Consider the following 22,874-nt stretch of genomic DNA (forward strand, 5'->3'; position numbering starts at 1 on the left):
TTTTTTGTTGTTTTTCCTTTTTTTTTCTTTTTTTTTTTTTTCTTTTTTTTTTCCCAAATCGCATCCAAGCAAATCTGTAATTGAGATGATTCAGTGCAGCAGCACTCAGGGCTGGTGAATCCCACCCTTGGCTGCTCCGAGGGGCACGGCTCGGCCTGAGGATGTGCTTGGGAAGGGGCTCTGGATGGGCTGGGGGGTGAATTCAGGGAGAGGTGCTGGTTTGGGGAGGTTTGTGGGTTTGGAAGATGCTGGCTGGGGAGGGATGTGGGTTTGGTGACAGATGTTCATTCAGGAGATGTGGTTTTGGGAAGGATGCAGATTTTGGGGAGGGTGCTGGCTTGGGGGGTGATGCTGGTTTGGGATGGATGTGGATTTTGGGGAGGGTGCTGGCTTGGGGGGTGATGCTGGTTTGGGATGGATGTGGATTTTGGGAGAGGTGCTGGTTTCAGAGGGATGCTGGTCTGGGAGCAACGCTAATTTTGGGAGGGATAAGGGTTTGGAAGGTGCTGCTTTAGAGAAGGTTGTTTATTTGGAGGATTCTGATTTGGGATTGATGCTGGTTTGGAAAGGGTGCAGATTTTGGGAGATGGTTTTGGGAAGGGATGCTGGCCTGAAGGGATGCTGGTTTGGGAAGTGGTGTTTGGAGCACGCTGGTCCAGGAGGGATGCTGCTTTGGGGAGGGATGCTGATTTGGGGAGGGATGCTGCTTTGGGGATGCTGATTTGGGGAGGGATGCTGATTTGGGGAGGGATGATGATTTGGGGATGCTGGTTTAGGGAGGGATGCTGCTTTGGGAAGGGATGATGATTTGGGGATGCTGGTTTAGGGAGGGATGCTGCTTTGGGAAGGGATGATGATTTGGGGAGGGATGCTGCTTTGGGGATGCTGATTTGGGGAGGGATGCTGATTTGGGGAGGGATGCTGATTTGGGGAGGGATGCTGATTTGGGGAGGGATGCTGATTTGGGGAGGGATGATGATTTGGGGATGCTGGTTTAGGGAGGGATGCTGATCTGGGGATGCTGACTTGACTGATGCTGCTCTGGGACAGGATATTGGAGGGGAGTGATGGGGTTGGGGCTGGGAGAGAACCCCAGGTGCACAAAACCACCCCAAAACTCAGGGGCTGGGCTGCGGCACCGGGGTTCAGGGCAGGACCCTGTCCCCAGAGTGATCCATCAGTGCCACCCACGGCTCTCCTGCCTCTTCCCCCTCTTCTCCAACAAACCAGAAGGCACAGAAACCAGCAGGAGAGGGGGAGACCAAAAGAAAAGGCACCTTTGGGCTTGGCACCAGCACACTCGTGTCACCCATGGGCTGTCAAAAGCATCTACACGGGAAAAACACCACCAGGAACCCCCTGCCCCATCCAGCCATGAATATTCCTGTTCCCAGATCCCTTTTCCAGCAACCTCAGCAATGTGAAATCAATATGCAGAGAGGAATCCGGTGCCTGTGAGTATCCACCCTCTCCTTCTCCCCCTAAAAAATGCTGGGACTGGCTCACAGTGGTCAGGAGAGGTTTGTCTGGGGGGCTGGGAGGGGGATGGACAGTGTGGGGGTGCTGCCAGCTGTGGTCCCACCTCTGGACTGGTTTTGTCCTTTATTCATCTTCACATAAGTTGGGGAATTGAGGCAGAGAACCATAAAAATCAGCCTGGACATCACTTGGGGTGGTTAACGTGTTTTTCCCCTGCCCCTCATTAGTTTCCCTCATTTTCTCCCCCTCATTAACATCTCTTTTTCTGCTGGACAAACACCCCAGCCCGGGCTAGAGTGAGGGGAATTCCACCCTGGGTGGGGAAGGGGCTGCTCTGCTCGAGCATCCCAAAGGAATCCCACTGCAATCCTCCCTGGAAAACCTTTGTGTTTGTTTCAGAGTGCTTTGAAAAGCTCCACAGGAAGCAGGGAGCAATGCTGGAGGGGGGCAGAGCATGGCTTTGCCCCCCCAGGGAAACTGAGGCACGCAGGGAAGCATTTTAGGGATCAGTGCTGGGGGGTCCCAGCCTGCTCCCAGCTCCTGCCCTGTGATTTTGGAGCACGGACCAACCCGGGGGGTGACAGACCCGGGCTTTGGGGCTTCTGCTGGGTAAAATGAGGGCGATTTCCTCCCCTCACGGGGGGCTGAAGGTGGCCACAGCCCCTGACTCAGCTCTCCCTGGGACCGAGGGAGCGGCGAGTTCCCAGATTTGCCCCGTGACGCTGAATCACCCACGCGGGGCAGCCGTGGGGGATTTAATGACCGCTGTCATTAGCACCAGCCTCGATTCCCCATCCAAACCCATCCCTGCTCAGCGGGAGCCCAAACCCACTTGCGTTGCAGGGCCGAGGAGGACGCAAAAGCCCTCGGCTGGGAAAACTTTTCTTTAAAAGAACCCCAAATGTCAGCTCTAAATTGGGTGTTACGCGCTCGTGCTCCGTCTCTTCATTACTGTATCGTAAAATTACATTAAGCAGGAACGATCTGCATTCAAATGACTCTGTGTCTGGAATGATAACGCAGGAATATGAGATTAAAATGTAATTATGCTCTTTAAAGTCAAGGAAGGTTAATAAAATGTTTTTCCAAGTTGCAGAGGCTCCGCAGCCGCAACGCAGAATCACTTACGGGAATCAAGGGGAGGATGAGGTGGGAACGGGGAGGGGAAAATGGGTAGAAAACACAAAAAGGGGGTTTTGGGGAGGGAAATATTGGGGTCACCTGGGGTGATAAGTGATCCCCGGGGAATGGGATTCCCAGGGGTGGGCAGAGCCAGCCCTGCTGGGCTGTGATGCTCCCTGGTACCCGGGGTACCCCTCCCACATCCTGCTCCCGACTCTGAGTCCTGCCCCAAATCCTCCAGCAGCAGCCCCAGGGTCCCTTCTCTGTGTCTCCAGCACCGAATTTGTGCTGCCACGTCCCTGCCCTTCCCCAGGCCCTTCCCCAGAGGATGCCCCTTGGTTAGTGCTGCTCTAACAACACTCCAGGGTGTGGCCGTGCCCCGGCATCCATCAGCGGCTGCCTCCCTATCCCAGCTCCCCTCGGGAATGAGGGAAATCCCAAAGGCTTCACCTGCGCTGGGAATGGGGCAGCGCCCCCAAATCTGCCCCCTTGCTCAGCCAAAATACGGCCCCAGCTCTTGCAGACACCAGCAAAGGGGCTGGGGCTGCCAGAGGGGCTCAGCCATGGAGATCATGGAATCTTTGAGGTTGGAAAAGCTCTCCAAGATCACCGAGTCCAACAGTTCCCCCAGCACTGCCAAGGCCACCAACAATCCGTGTCCCCAAGTGTCACATCCACACAGCTTTTAAATCCCTCCAGGGGTGGGGACTCCAGCACTGCCCTGGGCAGCTGTGCCAGGGCTGGAAAACCTTTCCATGAAAAAACCTTCCCAAATATCCAATCTGAAGCTCCCCCTTCCTTCATTAACAGCAGGAGCTTCGTTAGCTCTGGAGCCCCCAAGGAGGTTTGTGAGAGCCCTTCTGGAGGCAGGGGAAGGGATGGAGGTGATGGAGCTTGGCTGCAGCACACAGAGCTCCCAGTGCCAAAGTTCAGCTGGGATAGATGAGAGGGGCAACATCCAAACCAGATCCAGCACAGGATGATGGAAAATGGGATGAATGTCACTGATCTGGGCATTTCCTGCCTTTACCGAGGCTGGAGGGGGACACAGCAGGGAAGGAGAAACTTCTGGAAGATGTCACATGGAGAGGGTCAGGCTGGCGAGGGAGAGCTCCCTGCTCCTGCCTGGGAGCTCTGATGCTCCTCAAATGGATCTGTCACTGTCACCGTGACCCCGTGGCTGACGGGGGGTTAATGGCTGGGGGAGGGGGATCCTGCACCTCCTCCCCTCCCTTCACGGATAAAGATGCTCCTCTGTTTCCCTGACAGCTGGAAAACAGCTTTGATGCCTCTTTAAAGGCAGCACAGCCAACGTCAAGATTGGCTGGGGCACTGCTTTGATCATTTCCATGGCCAAATCCATCCTGCTGGGATGTGGATGTCATGCAGGGAGGTCACTGACCAACAAGGGATGGATTTGTCCAAAAAATGCTTGAATTAGAGGAAATTGCTCAGGCTGCAATCAATTCCATTCCCCAGCTCCCAGGGAGAAGACAGGCTCGATGCTGGGAGTACACATGCTCCGTGTGGGAGCTGAAGAGGGATTGCTGTGGGTCCAGGCAGAGGAAGCCACGGAAATTCCTGGCTCTGTGTCACCAGCACCTTGGGGTGCAGAGAGGGGCCCTGCTGCCCACAGGGCTTTCAGTGCTCTGGGATAGGGGCACTCACACCCAGCTGGGGCAGGTGGTCCTTCCCTGAGCTCCAAGATGTGGGTGCAGAGGGAAACTCATCCCTGGATCCCCTGCAAGAGGAGACACAGCAGCTGAAATGTGCTGCCAAGGTTCCCGGAGGGTTAAGGAGGAGAAATTGGGGGATGAAGGCTCTGAGAAGCTGCTGTGAGGTGGAGATGAGCAGGGAGGAGCTCTGTTGAGACCTGATGTCCCAGCACCGCCCCTTCCTTCCAACCCCTGCTCCCTGTGGCCCCTGCCCCTCCCTGCAGAACAAAGGGAACCTGGAGATAATTTGGGAGACAGCTCCCACCTGGATCCCTGCCCACTGGCACGACACCACAAAGAACTTTTGGGCACTGGAGAAGCTTGTCAGAACCAAACTTGGAAGCATCCAAGCTTTGCTAGCTCTGGAGAAGGTGATGGCTCTGGGGATCCAGAGGCAGCCATCCATCCATCCATCCATCCCCCCTTCCCTGGGGGAGGTGTGAGAGCTGAATCACCCCGGGATGGCTCACTGCAAACACGACACCACCACTGCAATGGACTGCATTTATTGCCTCCAAATCATTGGGTTTTTAGGAATTCTGTGCCTATTTTCTAAGTGTTTATTATTTTAAGACGTGTGATTTTCTATTTTTGCTGGGAACGGAGACGGGCTGTAAACTCCTGCTGACGCAGGCAGGGAGCAGGATCAGCGTGGGGCCGGCACAAAGCCGTGATCCACTGGATGAGCAGGAGCTCAGCGCTGCTCAGGTGCCTTGAGAGCAAACACAGATGTGACCAAGGTGAGCTGAGTCAGCTGCAGCTTCGTTATGGCCCTGAACATCAATTAAGTGGCAGCAGCAGGGGGTTGTAGGGGTGACAAACCCTTTGATGTCACCTTACCCCGGCATATCCAGGACGGAACATATCCAAGTCATTTTTTGTCTGGCTTTTTTCTGAGCAGCTCTCTGAAGCCCCCTGGGTGCAGATGTCAGTGTCATCCCTGTGATCCACGAGGCTGCTGCCACAACCCCTCTGAACCGCTGCTCTGCAGCTCCTCCGTTTTCTTTGGCTTTTTCCAGCCCGTTTATTTCCTCCTCTGCCGAGAGATTGACTCCACGACATCACCAAGCCCCAGGATGAGACCGGTTAGGAGCCAGAGACAGAACCTGACTTTAAACATTTTATTAAGGCTTAAATGTCTATCAGCCAGCCAGGAGCTGGGCCGGTCACACGACATAAACCGAGAGGGTGGGATGGGATGGCTTTTCTACAAGAGTCTGGATGAGCAGGGTGAGATCACTGCCAGCTCCTCACACCCCAACCACGGCCTCTCACTGCTGATTCCAGGCTTGGAGACGCTCCCAGCAGGGAGGGGAGGGCGAGGTGGGGAAGGGGAGGAAGTCAGAGGGGGCTTTGTGTGTGTTGTCACTCACAAGGACTTTACCTGCTCCACAACCGGGTGGCTGCTGGTCAAACGTGGCGTGAACTCGCAGGGGAAGCTGAGCTGGTCCGAAAGGCACCTGTGCTAAACCTCTGAGCCCCGGGGCAGTGGTGGAGACCAGTCCTGGATAAATACATATTCCTTGATAAAGAAGCTATGGCTTTTGTCATCCTCGGGCTCCGGCTCTAACCCCCCACCCCCCGCTACTCTGTAAGCACAAGGCCGAGTCCTCTCCGCTCTCCGGCTCTCCCGGCGGCCCCTCCGGCGGATCCGTGCGGACACGGGGCACAGCAGCAGCTCCTCCTCGTCCCCTGGCAGCCCTGGGGGTCAGAAGTGAACTCTCCTGACGTCCTGTGTGGCTGCTGCCCTCTTGCAGCTCCCGCAGTGGATGGGGGACGCCGGAGCCTTCTGGCGCTCGGCCAGGCAGGGCCGGCACAGCAGGTGCCCGCAGGGGAGCTGGTACACGGGCTCTGCCTTGAAGTAGCAGGAGAAGGATTTGCCACAGGAAGCACATCCCTGGGTCTGGCTGCTCCTGCCGTGCTCTGCAAATCCAGAATCACACAATCAGCAGGCTGGAAAAAAAAACACTTCAGAGATCATCGAGTCCAGCCCGTGAGCCAACACATCCAGTCTTTCCTGCTGACTGCACCACCTCCCCAGGCAGCCCCTTCCAACTTCTGATCACCCCTCCTGTGAAGAAATCCCTTCTCAGGTCCAGCCTAAACCTGCCCTGGCACAGCTTGAGAGTATAAAACAACGGGACAGGAGAAGTGGGTTAGGCAGGGAGCGTGAGAAGCCCAGTCTGGGCCAGGTCCTGCAGGCTCAGGGCACAGCTCTGACTCAGGACTGTGCCACTTCCCTGTCATTTCCACACGGAAAGGGAATGGCCCAGCTTCCAGGGCAGGGTGTGCTCAGAAAGGGATGGATCACATCAGCACTTGCAATGGGCTTTTCACTTTTACTGAGACTAAATCATCCTCCCTCCTGCTCTTCCGACCCATTAAAAGTGGCGATTCCCAGCGGAACAGCTGAGGTGTCACTTTGCATTCCTGTCACACACGACCCATCCAGGCCCACTCAGCTCTCACACAGCAGCACTTTTAGAGGGGGCAGGAAAAAGCTTAAGAGCTGAACATCACTGTGAACCAGCAAAAGCTGTTTGGGGAGGGGGAGAGAGGGAAAAACAGACACAGAGAGATGGACACAGCCCTACCCAGGGTCACCTGGTCCCTCTGATCCCCCTTCTCAGCCATGAGCAGGCAGAGCCTCACCCAGGGGAAGAGCAGCCAGGACATGTGGAGGGACATCTGAAGGTTCAATCCTTCCCTGCACCCCAAAGGAATAATTTTGGGAATGCATACACGGCTGGATGAGTGGCTGGGCAGCAGGTGGGATGCAAACAGCGAGGGCTTGGTAGCCTGGATTATGTACACTCAGTCCTGATGGGATTCTGGGCACACTCACATCTGGCTGGCCTGGGATGGTGCTGCTGTGACCTGTTCCTGCTAAGGGCTGGATGTCACAAGGTATTGCAAAGAATCATCCAGTGGTTTGGTAGGAAGGGATCATAAAGCCCATCCCATTCCACCCCCTGCCATGGGCAGGGACATTTCCACTATTCCAGGGTTCTCCAAGCCCCATCCAGCCTGGCCTTGGGCACTTCCAGGGATCCAGGGGCAGCCACAGCTTCTCTGGGCACCCTGTGCCAGGGCCTCACCACCCTCACAGGGAGGATTCCAATATCCAATCTCACCCTACTTTTAGTTTACAAACACTCCCCCTTGTCCAGCCATATCTGTCTGTATAAAAAGTGACTCTCCCTCTTTTTCCCAAGGCCCTTTTAAGCACTGGAAGGCTGCAGTGTTTGCTGGCTTTAAACCTCTCCTGCAGCACCTCCACACCAGACTCATTCTCCACCCACGTGGCAGCTCCCCAGCTTGCTCCACACAGCTCACAGGCAACACTGAACCACTCAGCCCGAATTGCAGAGCTCTGAGAACAGTCTGAACTAAGCTGGAGCAGGCTGAGCGCTGTGTCCAAGCACAACACATCATCCCTGGGCAGCACAGCCAGCCAAGACCACGGGAAAATCACAGGACTGACCCTGGGCATGGACAGCATCCCACACCTTGTGGGGGTCAGCAAGATCTAACCCACCTCAGTGGGAGAATAAACCAGCAAAACTGCTGAGATGGAATGGAGGATGGTGAAGTTTGCTGGGACACAATGTAATATTTTTATACAGAATATGTAATACTCTGGGGTCTGAACAAGGCTCCCTGTTAACTCAGCCCCAGCTCCCAAAGGTGATCCAGATCTGTTGCTCACCAAGGACGGTGCCCACGCTCCAGGAAGTGCTGCAGCCCCCCTCTCCTGGAGCCTGCTGCTGGCTCTTCATCAGCTTGGCCGTGAAGGAGGGCATGGAGCTGAGAGCCGAGGTCAGGGCAGTGTCCAAGCTCTCTGACAGCTTCTGCTCGTGGGACACCAGATCTGCAAAGGGAAACAGATCAGGTCTGCAAAGGGAAACACAGAGATCAGGTCTGCAAAGGGAAACACAGAGATCAGGTCTGCAAAGGGAAACAGAGGCCAGGTCTGCAAAGGGAAACAGATCAGGTCTGCAAAGGGAAACACAGAGATCAGGTCTGCAAAGGGAAACAGATCAGGTCTGCAAAGGGAAACAGATCAGGTCTGCAAGGACAAGAAAAAGATGGAGAAGCAGATGCTGGGAAAAAGGATCTGTGATGCAAACACTGCCTTGGCTCTGAACCTTGGAGGATTTTAGGAGCCCTGTCACTTGTTTTGTTGAGAGGTGTCTTTTCCCCACCAAGGGGCTGGGATTTGGGCTGGAGTGCCTCATCTCCTTTGGGTCTTAGAGGTGGAATGCCCTATGGATTACCACCAGACATTCACATGGTGTCCCAGGGCCAACTTACACAGGATCAGAATCATTTAGGTTGGAAAAGTCTTCCAAGATCATGGAGTCCAACCCTTAACCCAGCACTGCCAAGGTCCCTGCTAAATTCTGTCCCCAAGTGTCACACCCACACGGCTTTTAAATACCTCCAGGGGTGGGCAGCCTGTGCCAGAGCTGGAGAACCCTCTCCATGAAGGAATTTTCCCTAATAGCCAACCTAAACCTCTCCTGGACCATCCTGAGGCCATCTCCTCTTGCTCCCTGGGAGCAGAGCCTGAACCCCACCTGGCTGCACCCTCCTTTCATGGAGCTGTACAATTCTGCAGGACTGAAAAAGTGCAAAGCTCCAAATAACCCAGGAAGTTGTTTTTCCCTGAAATCCCAGGCACTCCCTCAGCTGGATCCAGCCCAGTGCTCCCAGCCTTGCTCCATGCAGCTCACAGAGAACATTTAAACCATTAATAAAATCTGTGGGGCTTGTTTTTCCCTCTCTGTCCCAGTTCTGAGCCACAGGGCCAGGGCTGGACCCTCCCTGCAGGGCTGCCCTGTGCAGCACCGACGGCGCTAATTAAGATGAAGCATTAAGAGAATGTTGTCTGCATCACTAATTCTGTTAAAATCATCTCCCAGAGGAAGAGCTCACAATTGGTGCTGCACATTTGCTCCACCAATCAAGGCTGATGATCCAGTGAAGCACGAGCTCCGTGGGCTGAGCACGCTGCTTTTATTTATGTACGGACACGGCTGCCCCAGGAGCTCCAGGACCCACAGCTCCTGCTCCTGTGGGGCTGGGGCACATCCTGGTGGGAGCTGTCACACATTTCCACAGCCAAAATAACCAAAGATTCCTGCTAAAACAGGGAATGAGCTCTAGCTTGAGGGAGCAGAGAAGAAATGTGCAGTCTCTCTTCTCCCTACTCTTCCCGGTACCAGCCAACATCAACTACTTTCAACTGAAGAATTTGTTTAAAATCAAACCTGAGCTTTGTCCTCAAAATGTTATCAGGCAGACTGGGAGAAGGGTGAAGGCAGTGAGAGGTCCCAGCAGCTCTGGGTCACCTTTTGACATGTCACAGACCACTGGGTTAGAGCAGACCAGGAAACTGGGCTTACCTGCCTGGAGAGGCAACCACGAAATTCCCCCACACCTGGATTGACACCCTTTGTCCCCAGGTGCCACATCCACACAGCTTTTAAATCCCTCCAGGGATGGGAACTCCAGCACTGTCCTGGGCAGCTGTGCCAGGCTGGACAACCCTTTCTGTGGAAGAATTGTTCCCAAAATCCAACCTAACCCTCCCCTGGTGCAACCCTCGTTCCCTGGGAGCAGAGCCTGACCCCCACCTGGCTCCCCCCTCCTTTCAGGGAGTTGTTGAGAACAACAAGGTCCCACCTGAGCCTCCTTTGCTCCAGATCTGCAGGACATTTTGCATTCCCAGCACTGCTGCTACCACATGGCTGAGAAAAGGATGGATGGAGGGAAGCCAGTGCCCATTCCCTTCCCCTGCAAGTCACATTTATTCTCTAATTTAGCCTCTAGCAGGTTTTTTGCTTTAACCACCTGAAAATTCTGTGCAGTCTCTCCCAGGCTGAGCTGTCCCTCCTGCCTGCAATTCCCTTGCTGTGGTTTGCTCTGTGTCCCATTCCTGCCTTCCTTCCCACCTCCCTCCACACCATGAGCCAGGACTCCCCGTGCCACCACCACTGCACCACCAGACATCTCTTTTCCTGTTTTTGCAGGATACAATAAATCCCCCTGTATAAAGAAACTCCAAAAACATTGTCTCCACGTGGAAGGAAGGGAAATCCAAACTTAAAAGGGGAACAGGGTAACCTGAGCAAACAAGGACTGTGAAACACTGAACAGGGAACACGGGAGATGGATGAAATGACCCAGCTCCACCACACCCATCAACAGCCAAACACAGCCTGGAAGCTTTCTAGAGCTGTGATGGGAACTTGCACTGGATTTGTCCTGATTTGAAACCTCAGCCTGGGGCTGTCCCACCACTCAGGGAACAGAGGTGACCTGGGGAGCCACCATACCTGTGGAACAGTCCATCTGGATCAAGTGGGAGTCACTGTCAGTTCTCATTTTTTTAGCACTGTTCTCTGAGGTAGCCGTGACAAGTAAGTTTGTAGCAGAAAAATAGGGCGGCTGCAGGGAGCCCTGATCCATGCAGTCCATTTTCCTCTTCAGAGAAGACATGGTGATGGAGGAGGGCACCAGGCTCTCTGCGGCGTGAGCCCTCCCCAGCAGGTTGGTGCCAGGGATGCTGTGCTGCAGCAGGAAGTGATCTATCCTGGCCTTGAGGGTGGGGTGAGGTAGGGGCTGCGAGTGCTGGCTGAAGGCCACCCCCGTGAAGGGATCGCTGGGAACACGGCCCCAGGACGCCTCGCTCCGGTTGCATTTCTCCAGGGTGCTCTGGTCAATCACTTTCCCAGAGGGCAGGAGCATGGGCAAAGTCATGATCTCCAGAGTGATGGGGTCCAGGAATTCTTCAGGGATGTCTTGGACGACATCCACCAGCTTGTGCAGGGTCTGCTGCTCGTTGGCACCGAAGGGGACGCAGTCGCTCTCCATGGGCGTCCAGAGCTCCGGCTTGAGGCTGCCCACGTCCTGGGCCAGGAACTGCGAGGCCACCTGGAAGACACCCTCGATCACCTCCTGTGGGCAGGACTTGGCAGGCTGTCCCCACACCTCCAGCCTCTTGATGCTGGGCAGGCCCCCCCCGGCCACGTGGGTGATGCAGATTTTTAGGTGGGACACGTTGCTGAGCGAGGCCGGCCCTTTGTTCCAGAGGTCTTGAGACACCGAGCCGGGGTAGGAGAAGACATTTTCCATCTGATGGAAGGGAGGCCTCGGCTTGAAACCTCTGTGGCCAAAAGTCACTTTGCTCTGATTTTTTAAGACAGCTTTTCCCACCAGGGTGAAGGTGTCCTTGTCCGACACAGGCTGCCCGGCCAGACCTGAGCACTGCCCCTCAGGGCTCTGCCAAGAGGTTTTGTTGCATGAGGTAGAGGTGTAAACTTCCAGCCCAGAGAAGGTCTGGTACCCCCCGGAGGAGATGTCGATGTTGATCCTGCAGATCTCGATGTTGAAGGGGAAGGAGATGGTGACGTGCACCGGGGGTTTGATGAAGTACTCGCTGCGGAAGCCGCGGTTCCTCCTGGCCAGGTCTTCGGAGATCAGGTTCTCCACCTCATAGCCATCGGCAGAGATCTGTGTGCCAGCACAAAACTGGGTTCAGTTTGGAGCAAGGAAACACAAGGAAGCCAATTTGACAAGCAGAGATTCTCAGGATGACATCAACCAGGAGCCAAGGCTGAGGTTGATGTGCAGCTCAGACCAGGCAGGAGATCCCTGCTGTAAGGCAGAGCAGAGCCATTCCCACCCTCCTCCAGCCACGTGCTCCCATTTCCCTCCTCACCATGTGGAGACCTGACTTAGCTGCTGGAAGAGTGGAAAATGAGGGGTAATTCATGGTTTTGGCTGGGTCAGTGAAATAAGTCAAGGAGAGGATGGCTGGGAGCAGAGGATGAGCATGGGGGAGATGGGAGTCTCCTCTTTCAGTCTCCCTTTTCAGGTGGGAGTCTCCTGATTTTCTTTGTGACTACTCATCCATGTGGAAATGCACTTGGAATAACAGTTACAAGATCCCAGAGGAATTCTGGATGTTAATTAGCCTCTGGGAGCCATCCCACCCATTCCTGAGGGAGATCCATCAAACCAGGCTGGGTCTGCCTTGGAACATCCAACCCCACCCTCTGCTCTGCTCCTGGGCAGACTGGTTAAACCCATTCCCTTTCCTGGAAGCCCCAGGCCCTGAGAAATCTGCAGCATTCGCTGAATGGACAAATAAAAACGAGGAAAATCTGTTTATTCCACCTGTTTAATATGGTCCTGATCACTACAAGCACACCAAACCTTTGTGGCATGGCTGGCTCTCTCCATAAAAAATTCCAGCACTGCTGCTTTTGCAGCACAGTATTTACAAAGCCAAGGCTGTCCTGGATTTTGGGGTGAGTTGGTGTGGAAACTTACAATTAAAAATTAGATCTGAATTAAAACTGAGTTTCTTAAAGAGATTCTGATGTGCTGAGTGAGACCAGAAATACTTGGAAAGTAACTTCAGCAAACATTATCAAGAGCTGTGTGTTGCAATGGATGGAGGGAAAGCTGGAATATTGCAGGGAAAAAGGGATCTCAAGTCAAAGAACTTACACCTGGAAGCACATAATGCTGTCTGGTTATGAGATCCTGCAAAATCAGGGCTTTTCCCTCCAATATTTAGTGTGTGCCACATCAGTGATGCTGATTATCCCAGAGGAGCAGTGAACAAGCTCCCCCCCAGGACAATTCCATTTAATCCCTCCATCCCTCCCACTCCCCAAACCCCCACATCACTATTTTACCTTGTTGCAGTGAATTCTTGGCTTGAACTGTGGGAGACAGACGTTTATTACCATCTTGGCAGCTGGAGAGGTTGGTCACTTGCTGAGCATCAGAGTCAGCTTGGAAAAAAAGAAATTAAAAATGAAGGAAGTGAATATCCATGAGCAGTGAAAGGATTTAGTGTTTTGGGTGAGTTACAATTCCTAAAATGCAGCTCAGATCTGAGTCCAGGAGGTGAAGCCAATATAAACCCAAATGAACGTGGTGGAGAGATGAGATTGAGAGGAAAAAAAAATCGCATTAATATTAATTAGTGAACCTGTGGAGAAAAATCAAAGAGAAAAATGTCTATTTTAACTAAAACCACCTATGAACAGACCAGCAATTAGATCTGAAGGTTTGTCAAAGATGTAGGAGTTTTATAGGTGCAGAAAAGCACCAGCAGAGCACAGGAGGCTGTCACAGTGAGTCAAGATTAACCACAAATATTAATAATTGGTGTTAAATAACTCCAAGGGAGCAGAGGGCACGGAATAGCTCTGAGGGAGATGTCTGGGATCTGAACACCAAATTCTTCCGCCAGCATTCATTAAAGAAACTCAAGTGAACACACCTTTCCCATTGAAAAAAAATAAAAGTGACTGGAATTGGCTCTCTCAGATCCCTTTTAAGAATTAAATTATCTGTGAGGTGAGAGCTTTAACCTCATGTTAACCTCAGCTTTAAAATGTCACCGCCCTGGGCAACCTTGCAAATCAGGGACTCGCTGCCTCCTTCAAGAACAAGCAGCTCTTTAATGATCCTCCACTGATGTGTTGGTTCAGCCCAAATGAAATTGGCCTTCTGGGGGCACGTTGGGAAGGCAGAGTTAATGAGCTCCCTGTGCTGCATCTGCAAGGAGGAAGGTGGAACTGAAGGCACAAATCTCAGGGATAAAACCCAGCCCAACACGGATTTCACACCTGCAGAGGGCAGAGCTTGGTTAGAATGCCTGGAATGAAGCAGGTGTGAACCTTACAAGAAGAACAGGCAGGTGAGCAGCACTTCTATCCCAAGATTTGGAGTGGAAGCCATCAGGAGCAATTCCTGCTCCTCAAGGAACAGGACAAGCACACACCAACTCTCCTCCAACGCTCCCTTCCTGCCTTTCTGAGTCTGAGAGGTTTCCAGAACTGGGCTGCAGTGGGGAACTGTTTAAACTGGTCTGGCTTTCAGCACTCACATCTTGTGGGAGACTTGACAGTCCAACTACAGGCTGTGCCTCAAAACTGCTCTTTCTGGCTCATTTTGAAACAAAATCAATTTACCAAGTGGTAAATTCACTTGGCCCTCAGCACTGGTGTTATGAAAAGTGGCGAATCAACCCTCCTTGCTCCCTTCCTTAGGAAAACTCAAGATTTTCCCCCTGTTCCATCTCTCTTTCCTGGGCTGAAGACTTCTCCTGCAACATGAGGAGCTCTGTATGGGTATTTTATAGGATTTTCTCCTGCTTGTTTGTGACCCTGAGAGAAACAACTCAGGTTAATTTTCCCAGTCTCAATACCTCAGTAAGAAAATGGATTATTCTGCATTTCCAAGTCACTGCACTCCCTTCTGCTGAAAGACTCTGCTACAAATCTCATGGCAAAAGTTGAGTCACCGAGTTGCTTTTACCCATGGTTGGGTTTTTTTAACTCTCTCTTCAGTGTGTGCCTTTCCTAAGGTGAACAAAGATCTTTGGTCTGAGGCAATGAAACACAGACCTGAAAAAAAAATCCTCAGTGGTTTTGGATAAGGAATTTTAAACCAGATTGTCTGGAATTTGTCACCACAACTCTTCCTGGCGTCCTACGTGGGACTACAGAGCTGCTGCCGTAAGGAATGTGCACGGTGGACACCAAACAAAGTCCCTGGAGCATGAAATGAATGTCCTGGGGTCAGAGCACCCCAACCCTCAGTCCCACTCAGTATCCACGTTCCATCCTAAAGGAGAAACCCAGGCTGTGCCCCCCAGCCCCATGGGGATGGAAACACAAGGAAATAGCTGAGTGTGCTCCTGGCACCCAGCTCAGCCTCGTGACTGAATCTCCTCTGTTCCTGCTCTCACAGAGCCACCAAATCCAACCACTCTCGTTTAGGGCGGAGGAAGAAGCAACCACAGAGGAAAATGAATCATTAGCAGGTTTTATTTGTGGTGGAAGCATTTGAGGATCCAGGTACAAAAGGAGAGCACGGGAAGTACAGACGTCACCAGAGCAGAAACAACCACACAGAGCACGTGCCAAAAACTGAGCCAGCACCAAGAGACCATTCCACCCAGTGCCAGCCATGGAGATGCACTGGGGAGGCTCTGGGCAAGCCCTTGCCCCCACTAGCCAGCCCTGCTGAGCAGCTCTGGGCAGAACACTTTGTAGTGGAGGTAGCTGAGCTTCTCGGAGCGCGTGCGCTTGAGCAGAGGGAACCATTCCCAGAAGGGAAGCTCCACCACCACGTAACCCAGCAGCCGCAGCTGCCGCCGCTTCAGGCAGTGCAGCCCCAGCAGCCGCTTGGAGCCGTAGCAGAAGTGGTTCCTGTTGGACACCTGCAGTGCCAGCCTCACTTCCCGAGGCTGCCAGCGCCCTGCTTTAGGCTCAGCCTGTGATTTGGAACCTGCAGGAAGGGCTGCACCCCAGCACGGTGCTCCTGCTGCGTCCTGTCCGGGAATCCTGGCTTCATTTCCCACTTCCGTGGGACTCTGGTTATGAGCTCTCCCCTGTATGAGCTGAGCCATTAAATCATCTGTCAGACTAACTCCCACGTCCTTCAGCTTCTGGGCTGCCACAGGACCCTTGAAATTGAAAGGGATGGGATGTCCATCGGTGGCCAAACGCACCTCCAGGTCGCTGGACCTGGTGTGGGGCAGGATCATGTGGTTCTTCACGTACTCAGGGCCTCCCAACATGCTCTCGAGGAGGGATGTGGCTTCCAAGATTTCAGGCCTGACGTAGATTTCCCGTTCTGCAAAGCTTGAAACCATCTCAGTGAACTCTTGACAAAGCTGGGGTGGGAGGAGGCTGCCTTGGTAGGTCGGGCACTCGATTTCAACGCTCCTACCCAGGGTGAACAGATCTTTGTCAAGCTCATATTTGCTACCTCTGGTTTTCTGGACAAACTCCTCCCTCAAAGCAAAGTCTATCAGCTCCTCTGGGAAGCGTTTGACAAATGCCAGGCCAAGCAGAGCAGTAAGGAGATGCTCTGGAAACTTGCTGAACTCATGGAGTTTTGCATGCAATTGTTTTATCAGGCTGGAGTAAAACTCCTCGTTGGGAGGTTCATAGTCCAGGCACCCAAAGGACCACAGGAATTTGGCAGCATCCTTGCTCCGGCAGTAGAACACCTTGGAAGGCAACGAGGTGGCTACAGCAGTCAAAACATCCTCGTCAAAGAAGTGCAGGGATGAATAGGTGAGAGTGATGTGCATGATGCCCTGGATGTTTGTTGCAGGAATCCGAGCGGGAATGACCCTCCCGAGCTCCCTCATGAGGGGCAGGTGGTCCATGCGGGTGTAGCGGAGCATCTTGAGCACGTTCACCAAGGCGTAGGTGCTCATGTCCTCCATCTGCAGGGACACCCTGTCCGCAATCCTCCTCATGACGTGGTCAGAAATCCCACTGAGGGACTTGAAGAGCCCCAAGCAGATGGCACCCAGCTCCTCCAAGGTGAAGGCATCCAAGTGTTTCAGGATGGTGCTCTCCACCTTCTGCACCAAATCCGCGGGCGACCTTCGGCCTTCCCCGATGATGTAAAGGAGCTGCACAAACCTGGGCAAGGTGAGGTCCTTCCAGTGCAGGTTGGCATAGCTGAACAGAATGGCCAGGTAGGAGGGCACGCTGCGCTCCAGGCAGCGCCAGCAATCCGCCACCAGCAGCAGCTGCTCCAGGCCCATGTCCCACGCCCGCCGGCAGAACTCGGCCTCGCACGCGTCGAGCAGGGGGTGGGAGGCTGGCACGGCCAAAGGGACACAAGCCTTTAAAATCTGGATGAGATCTGGGGTGCTGAACAGCCTGATGGCCGTGCCAGCACGGTGACACAGGGCACTGAACCTGCGATCGGACGCCAGCGCCGCGCGTCGCTCCGCCGGCAAACGGCTCAGCTTGAGGAAATAATCCGTGAGAATTCCAGGGCTGCCCTCACACCCGGCCACACTCTGTAAAATCGAGTCCCCCTCCTCTGCAGGGAGGGGCTGTGCTGGCTCAGCTCTGTCACAGCTGAGAGATCTGTACTCGGGCCTCCCCTTCTGGAACATGCGGGGGTCCTCCTTGGAGTCGTGCATTTCCCGTTTTTCCTTCTCTGCTTCCTCCTTGTGCAGCGTGGCCAGGATTGTCTGCTCCACTCGTGGGCTGGACTTGGGCTTGGGCAGAGCATTCCTGACGGGTGACAAAGCTCGGGAAGAGGCAGTGGGGAATGTCCGTGGAGCCTGCACGGTGCCAGGGCCGGTGAAGGTGTCACCGAGGGCCTGGCTGCTGTCCCTATCCACGTGCTGCTGGGAGCCAGCCCTGCCTTTGCCATGGGCAGCTGGATCATACAACACTCTGTAGTCCTGAGGCTTCAGCAGCTGGATTGTAGCCCCGGGTTCGCCCCCAGTCTTGGCTGCTCCTGGCTTATCTCGCTTTTCCTTCTTGCTCTTGCTGCTTCCACGCTTGGCTGTGGTCGAAAGCGCTGTCACCCTGCTCAGCCTGGGGAATCTTCGGCACATTAGCACCGTAGCCATGGATCTCAACTTATTGGGGCTCAGAACTGCTTCCAGGTACTGAAAAAAGGGCAGACGGACAGTGAGTGGCCTCCACCTCACAGGCAGCACGTTTTAATCAATCCTTTACGCTACCGAAGGCCAGGGCAGCTGGGTCCCTGCAAAGCCACTATGGAATGTCACCTCATGCAAAGGCAGCTCAGGACGAGCACCCGGGTGACCTGGGGTTGGAGCAGAAGGCAGCCAGGCATGACCTGCTACTCAGCAGACATGAGAAAACCTGGCACGGACTGGGAGAGTAAAGAAAAAAAAAAAAAAAAAAAAAAATCAAAATCACTGTTTTTTCATTTTTAAGAGACCCAAGCTGCTTTTCTTTCATTCTGAACAATGAAAATGTGTTTTTGCAGAAGAGCTGCAGCTTCAAGAGGCTTTATGTGTTCAGACAGAGCATTCTGCTGCTTTGGTCATCGTGGTCTGAATCAGTGACCACCACCTGAGAAGTTGTCCAAATATCCAGGGTGCCACGCTGCCCTTTGCACCTGGAGACAGGATGTGGAGCAAAGTCTCCACAGAACCAGTGCAGAGAGTGAAAACTGGCCCAGAACCTGCAGATGGAGGTTGGAGGAATGAAGAAATGTGGCCAGAGCGAAGTGGGGGAAGAGCAGGGGAGAGGTAACACAAATCATCACGTGATGCTACATCTCAGGCTGAGAACCGGGGGGGAACAGAGCTTTAAACTTCAGATTTGAGAGCATTTCCCAGAATTTTAGGGTACAGGAGGCTTAAAAATGGCTGGTGCCTTCCTAACTCCTGCCTGAAGCAGCTACAGCTCGGAGGGTGAGGATGAGAAATCCGTAGGAGTCCAGCTGGGTGCTGCCAGCCTGCACTGGCTGCCAAACCAGCCCTGTTTACCACGATTCAGATGCTGATTGAAAAAGCACCAGGTCAGATTTTTCCTCTCAAATCCTTATCCCACACAAATATCCATCACACAGGTGTTATCCACTTCCTTAAAAATCCCTCAGTACCACAGGGAGCTGGGAAATCAGGAAAGTCAAACCCTGCCACTGCAACACGCTTTGTGCGCCCCACACGGGGAAATAAATCCTCACGGATACCCCTGGGAGCTCTGCTCGTTTCCACGGCTTCCTGATCAGGGATGGAGCAAGATGTGGGATCACTGCAGGCAAACTCAGTTTTGCAGCAGCACAATGGGCACTTTGGGGCAGGAGAGGTGGGTTTGGGGTGTGTGAGCAGGGCAGTGGGATGGGGGCTCACGTGCAGCTCTGGCTGAGCATAAACCGGGTTTTTTTGGTGTATAAGGATCCCCACATCTCCCATGATCCAGGGACACTTTCCACTACCCCAGGTTGCTCCAAGCCCTGTTCAGCCTGGCTCTGGACACTTCCAGGGATGGGATTTCCACTGCTTCTCTGGGCAACCCATTGCACTGAGGCAGATGAGGACATCTTGCATCCTCTGCTCCACGACAGAGCCTGGAGGCTGCAAACACCAGCCAAAGAGGGAGGAGAAGCTGCTGGAGCAGAAACCACCCCAGGAGAGAGGTGAAAAAACCAACTGGGCTGGAGACCCAGAGGCTCTGGGGGGAAGGAAAGGCAAACTGAAATGTGGATTTGTGGGGAGAGCCATGCAAGGAGGAGGGTACAAGAGAGGCCACCGTGCTTTTTGGATGATCAGTAAATACTGTGAGCTGCTCAACAGCCCACCAGGCATCTTCTCTGTATCTCCAAACGCCCTGAGGCAGTCCCAGGAGCAGATCAGGCTCTGTCCCACAGACCCCAGGCTGTTCCAAGGCTGTGACTGTCCCATCCCAGCATGAGAAGTCAAATCGTGCCAGGCAGGAGAGACTCTGCCCCTTCCTGCCTGTCTGAGGAGCAGGGAAAGGAAAAGCCTCCTCAGAAGCTGGACAGGAAAACCTGAGCCAAGAACTGGATTTCAAAGCTCTCCTGTTCAGCTGAAAGGAATGTCAGATAAAATGAGCATTCCTGGATCTACTGGCGGCGGTGTCCAGGCTGAAGTGGCTGCAGGTGACAGGTGCTGGGGACCAGGGACAAGGCTCAGACTGCACCTGCCTGGGGAGGGAGAAATCCCCTCCAACATCTCCTCCTCCAGCACCTCACAGAACTCAGACCACTAGAGGGGCTGGATCAAGCTCCAAAAATCATCTTGAACAAGAAAAGGTTTATCCAGGCGAGGCTTTCCCAGTTATTTCCTTGTCTGACTCAACTTTTGAGCATACCTTTATCTATTTTTCTGCTAACAAAACCCAGGTTATTTATATAAACCAACTTCTCTCTGCTGTGAAAGGTGATACTCCCCAGGAAATCCAGCACTGCTGCTCCCAGAACCCCTCCCAGCAACAACAGCCCCACTTCAAAGTCAGGGAATCAAAGCCCCGGTGAAGGCTCCGAAGGCGAGCGCCGCGTGCTGCTAAGAATATCCTCCACGGATTGACTGTGGAGCTGTGACACATTTGGGAATCCAGGCACTGGAGAGATTGCTTCTCTCTTCCTTTGCTCCAAATCCAGCAATAAAGAGAAGACCACGCACAGCAGAGCGGGGTTGGGATGGCACAAGACAGTTCCAAGCACTCTCAAGGGCAATGGGCGGCTCCAAGTGATTTTTCCATGATTTTGCCCACCCCCAGCCCAAATCTTTGTGATCTTTCCAATTTCCACCCCATTTCTCTTCCAACTCCACCCACACCTTCCCTGGATTTGCCTCTCTTCACCTTGAGCAATTTGCCTTCCTTCCTTCCTCCTCCCACTCCACATCCCAACACAGCCAAACTCCTTCCCACCTCTGGGCAGGGCTCTCTGGAATTTTCACTTCCAGTGGCTCCACGGAGCCAGGGAGTTTTGGAGCTGGGCCCTGCAGGTTGGGAATGGCCTTTGAGGAGCTGCTCAGGCATGGAAATGTCTCTGCTGAAGTGTCACAGCTGAGCACCACTGAACACCTGGAAAAGAACTTTCCCAGGGGGATGGCACCCAGTGCAGGGGCATTGGAAGGGGATGATGCTGCATCCCAAAATGCTGTCAGGGCTTTTGTTCCCTCTGGAATACTCAGAGGGGCTTTTGGAAACCCCTCAGCCTGTGCTTCCACCAACAGCCAAAGGGCAGAGGGAATCTCCTTGGGATGAGAGAGGAATGAACAGGGTATGGAATGTTGGGGATAAAACAGCTCCTTTTGGCCAACAGCCTGAAGTGAACTCCTGTGCCTGGGCTGGAGAGGAGAGCAACAGGAAAAGGATTTGATTTCCCCAATAGGTTATGATGTCAGGGCACAGAATTGTCACTTTCTGGTTTGTTTGTGCTTTTTCCCTCTTTTTGAGATTACAGAAAGGTTTGGGTGGGAAGGGATTTGAAGCTCATCTCATCCCACCCCCCCTGTCATGGGCAGGGACAACTTCCACTGTCCCAGAGTGCTCCAAGCCCTGTCCAGCCTGGCCTTGGACAATTCCAGGGATCCAGGGGCAGCCACAGCTTCTCTGGGCACCCTGTGCCAGGGCCTCCCCACCCTCACAGGGAACAATTCCTGCCCAATATCCCATCCATCCCTGCCCTCTGGCACTGGGAAGCCATTCCCTGTGTCCTGTCCCTCCATTCCTTGTCCCCAGTCCCTCTCCAGCTCTCCTGGAGCCCCTTTAGGCCCTGGCAGGGGCTCTGAGGTCCCGCTGGAGCCCTGTCTTGTCCAGGTGAGCACCCCCAGCTCTCCCAGCCTGGCTCCGAGCAGAGGAGCTCCAGCCCTGGAGCATTTCCGTGCAATTCCCTCTCCCGGGGCTCCAGGGCAGCTCCGGGGGCAGGGCTGGAAGCCCCAGTCCCGCTACTCACCCCTACGGCTGCACCTACAGACACATAATACATAAATATAAACGCATACACACAGACGGATGTGTGTATATGTACATGTACAGATAAATATCTGGGGCAATGCAGCCCAGGGCAGGACGAGGGCGGCCCCGCCGGCTGAGGGTGTGGCTCAGGCAGGGGGCAGAGGACGGGGACAAGGGAAGAGGAAGGGGAACGGGGATGAGAAGGGGAAGGGCAAGGGCACGGGAAGGGGCCGGGACTCACCGGGGCCGCTCCGGCGCCGCCACCGCCTCCTCCTCCTCCTCCTCCTGCCCCCTTCGCCTCCTCCCGCCGCTTCCGGTCGCGCGCCGGTGACGCCACTTCCGGCTCCCAGCGCGCGCGCGGCCGGCGGGTGGCGCCAGTGGCGCGCGGCGCGCGGCCCCTCCCCGCATGGCCACGTGACTCGAGATCACGTGACACCCTTCGCGTCACGTGGGCGCCGCCATGGCGGCCCCGGGGCTGCTCCTGGAGCGTCGGGCCCTGGGACCCTCCTCGGGCCCTGGGAGCCGCCCGAGGAGCTGTGGCTGCCCCTGGATCCCTGACAGTGCTCCAGGACAGGTTGGACGGGGCTTGGAGCCACCTGGGATGGTGGAAGGTGTCGCTGTCCATGGCAGGAGGATGGGCTCGATGCTCTTTGAGGTCCCTTCCAAGCAAAGCTTTCCGTGGCTCTGTGAGTCTGGGGTGACAAGACGCCTTTACTGACTGCAGAAACCTGCACACCCAGGGGTGTCTGTTATAGATGCATTTTATATTGTTGGCTTTTCACAAATATTAACATGAATGTTGTGTGTATAAGAATGAGAAATTTTGTTGTATTAATATAGTTTTATTTATTTCTGTTATTGATGAAATTTAGAAATAGTGGTATAATACATATATGTTAGGCTATGGCATAGTATTAAAATAAAAACTGCTTTTGTTTGTATAACCCAAAGACTGAGGGAAAAAAAAATAAAAATATATAGCTAGAAAACTCCTGCATTTGTAAATTAACTTATCCAGATGAAGACAGCAGTGACCAGAACTCTGGGGGAGGAATTTATTGTATTTCTGGTACCAGGGAATATAAATCTCAATGGCACCAAGAAGATTGATCTATTGGGAAAGGGGCAAGAGAAAACTAAACAGAAGAACACCAAAGATCCTAAGAAGAATGTCTGAATACGTAAGAGAATTTATGGATATGGATGAGAGTTTATGGATATGAATGAGAATTTATGGATATGTATGAGAATTTATGGATATGTGGTAGGATTCTGTTTTTAAGGGACAATCCTTTGTCAGTGAGGT

General features: G+C 53.6%; 2 protein-coding genes across 2 annotated transcripts; both read right to left on the minus strand.

The window, feature by feature from the left end:
• Window positions 1-5,429: 5,429 nt before the first annotated feature.
• On the minus strand, window positions 5,430-21,901 carry UBOX5 (U-box domain containing 5). The gene is made up of 5 exons (XM_058838391.1): window positions 21,810-21,901; window positions 13,028-13,126; window positions 10,658-11,834; window positions 8,026-8,187; window positions 5,430-6,239 (listed from the first exon to the last, which is right to left on the minus strand). The coding sequence occupies exons 2-5, from the start codon at window positions 13,079-13,081 to the stop codon at window positions 6,025-6,027; spliced, it is 1,608 nt and encodes a 535-aa protein (XP_058694374.1). The 5' UTR covers window positions 13,082-13,126; window positions 21,810-21,901; the 3' UTR covers window positions 5,430-6,024.
• Window positions 14,768-22,638, minus strand: FASTKD5 (FAST kinase domains 5). The gene is made up of 2 exons (XM_058838376.1): window positions 21,810-22,638; window positions 14,768-17,775 (listed from the first exon to the last, which is right to left on the minus strand). Exons 1-2 carry the CDS (start codon window positions 22,191-22,193, stop codon window positions 15,358-15,360), a joined length of 2,802 nt encoding a protein of 933 aa, XP_058694359.1. The 5' UTR covers window positions 22,194-22,638; the 3' UTR covers window positions 14,768-15,357.
• Window positions 22,639-22,874: the final 236 nt, after the last annotated feature.

The sequence above is a fragment of the Poecile atricapillus genome, chromosome 4 (genome assembly GCF_030490865.1).
Source record: "Poecile atricapillus isolate bPoeAtr1 chromosome 4, bPoeAtr1.hap1, whole genome shotgun sequence".
NCBI lineage: Eukaryota > Metazoa > Chordata > Aves > Passeriformes > Paridae > Poecile > Poecile atricapillus.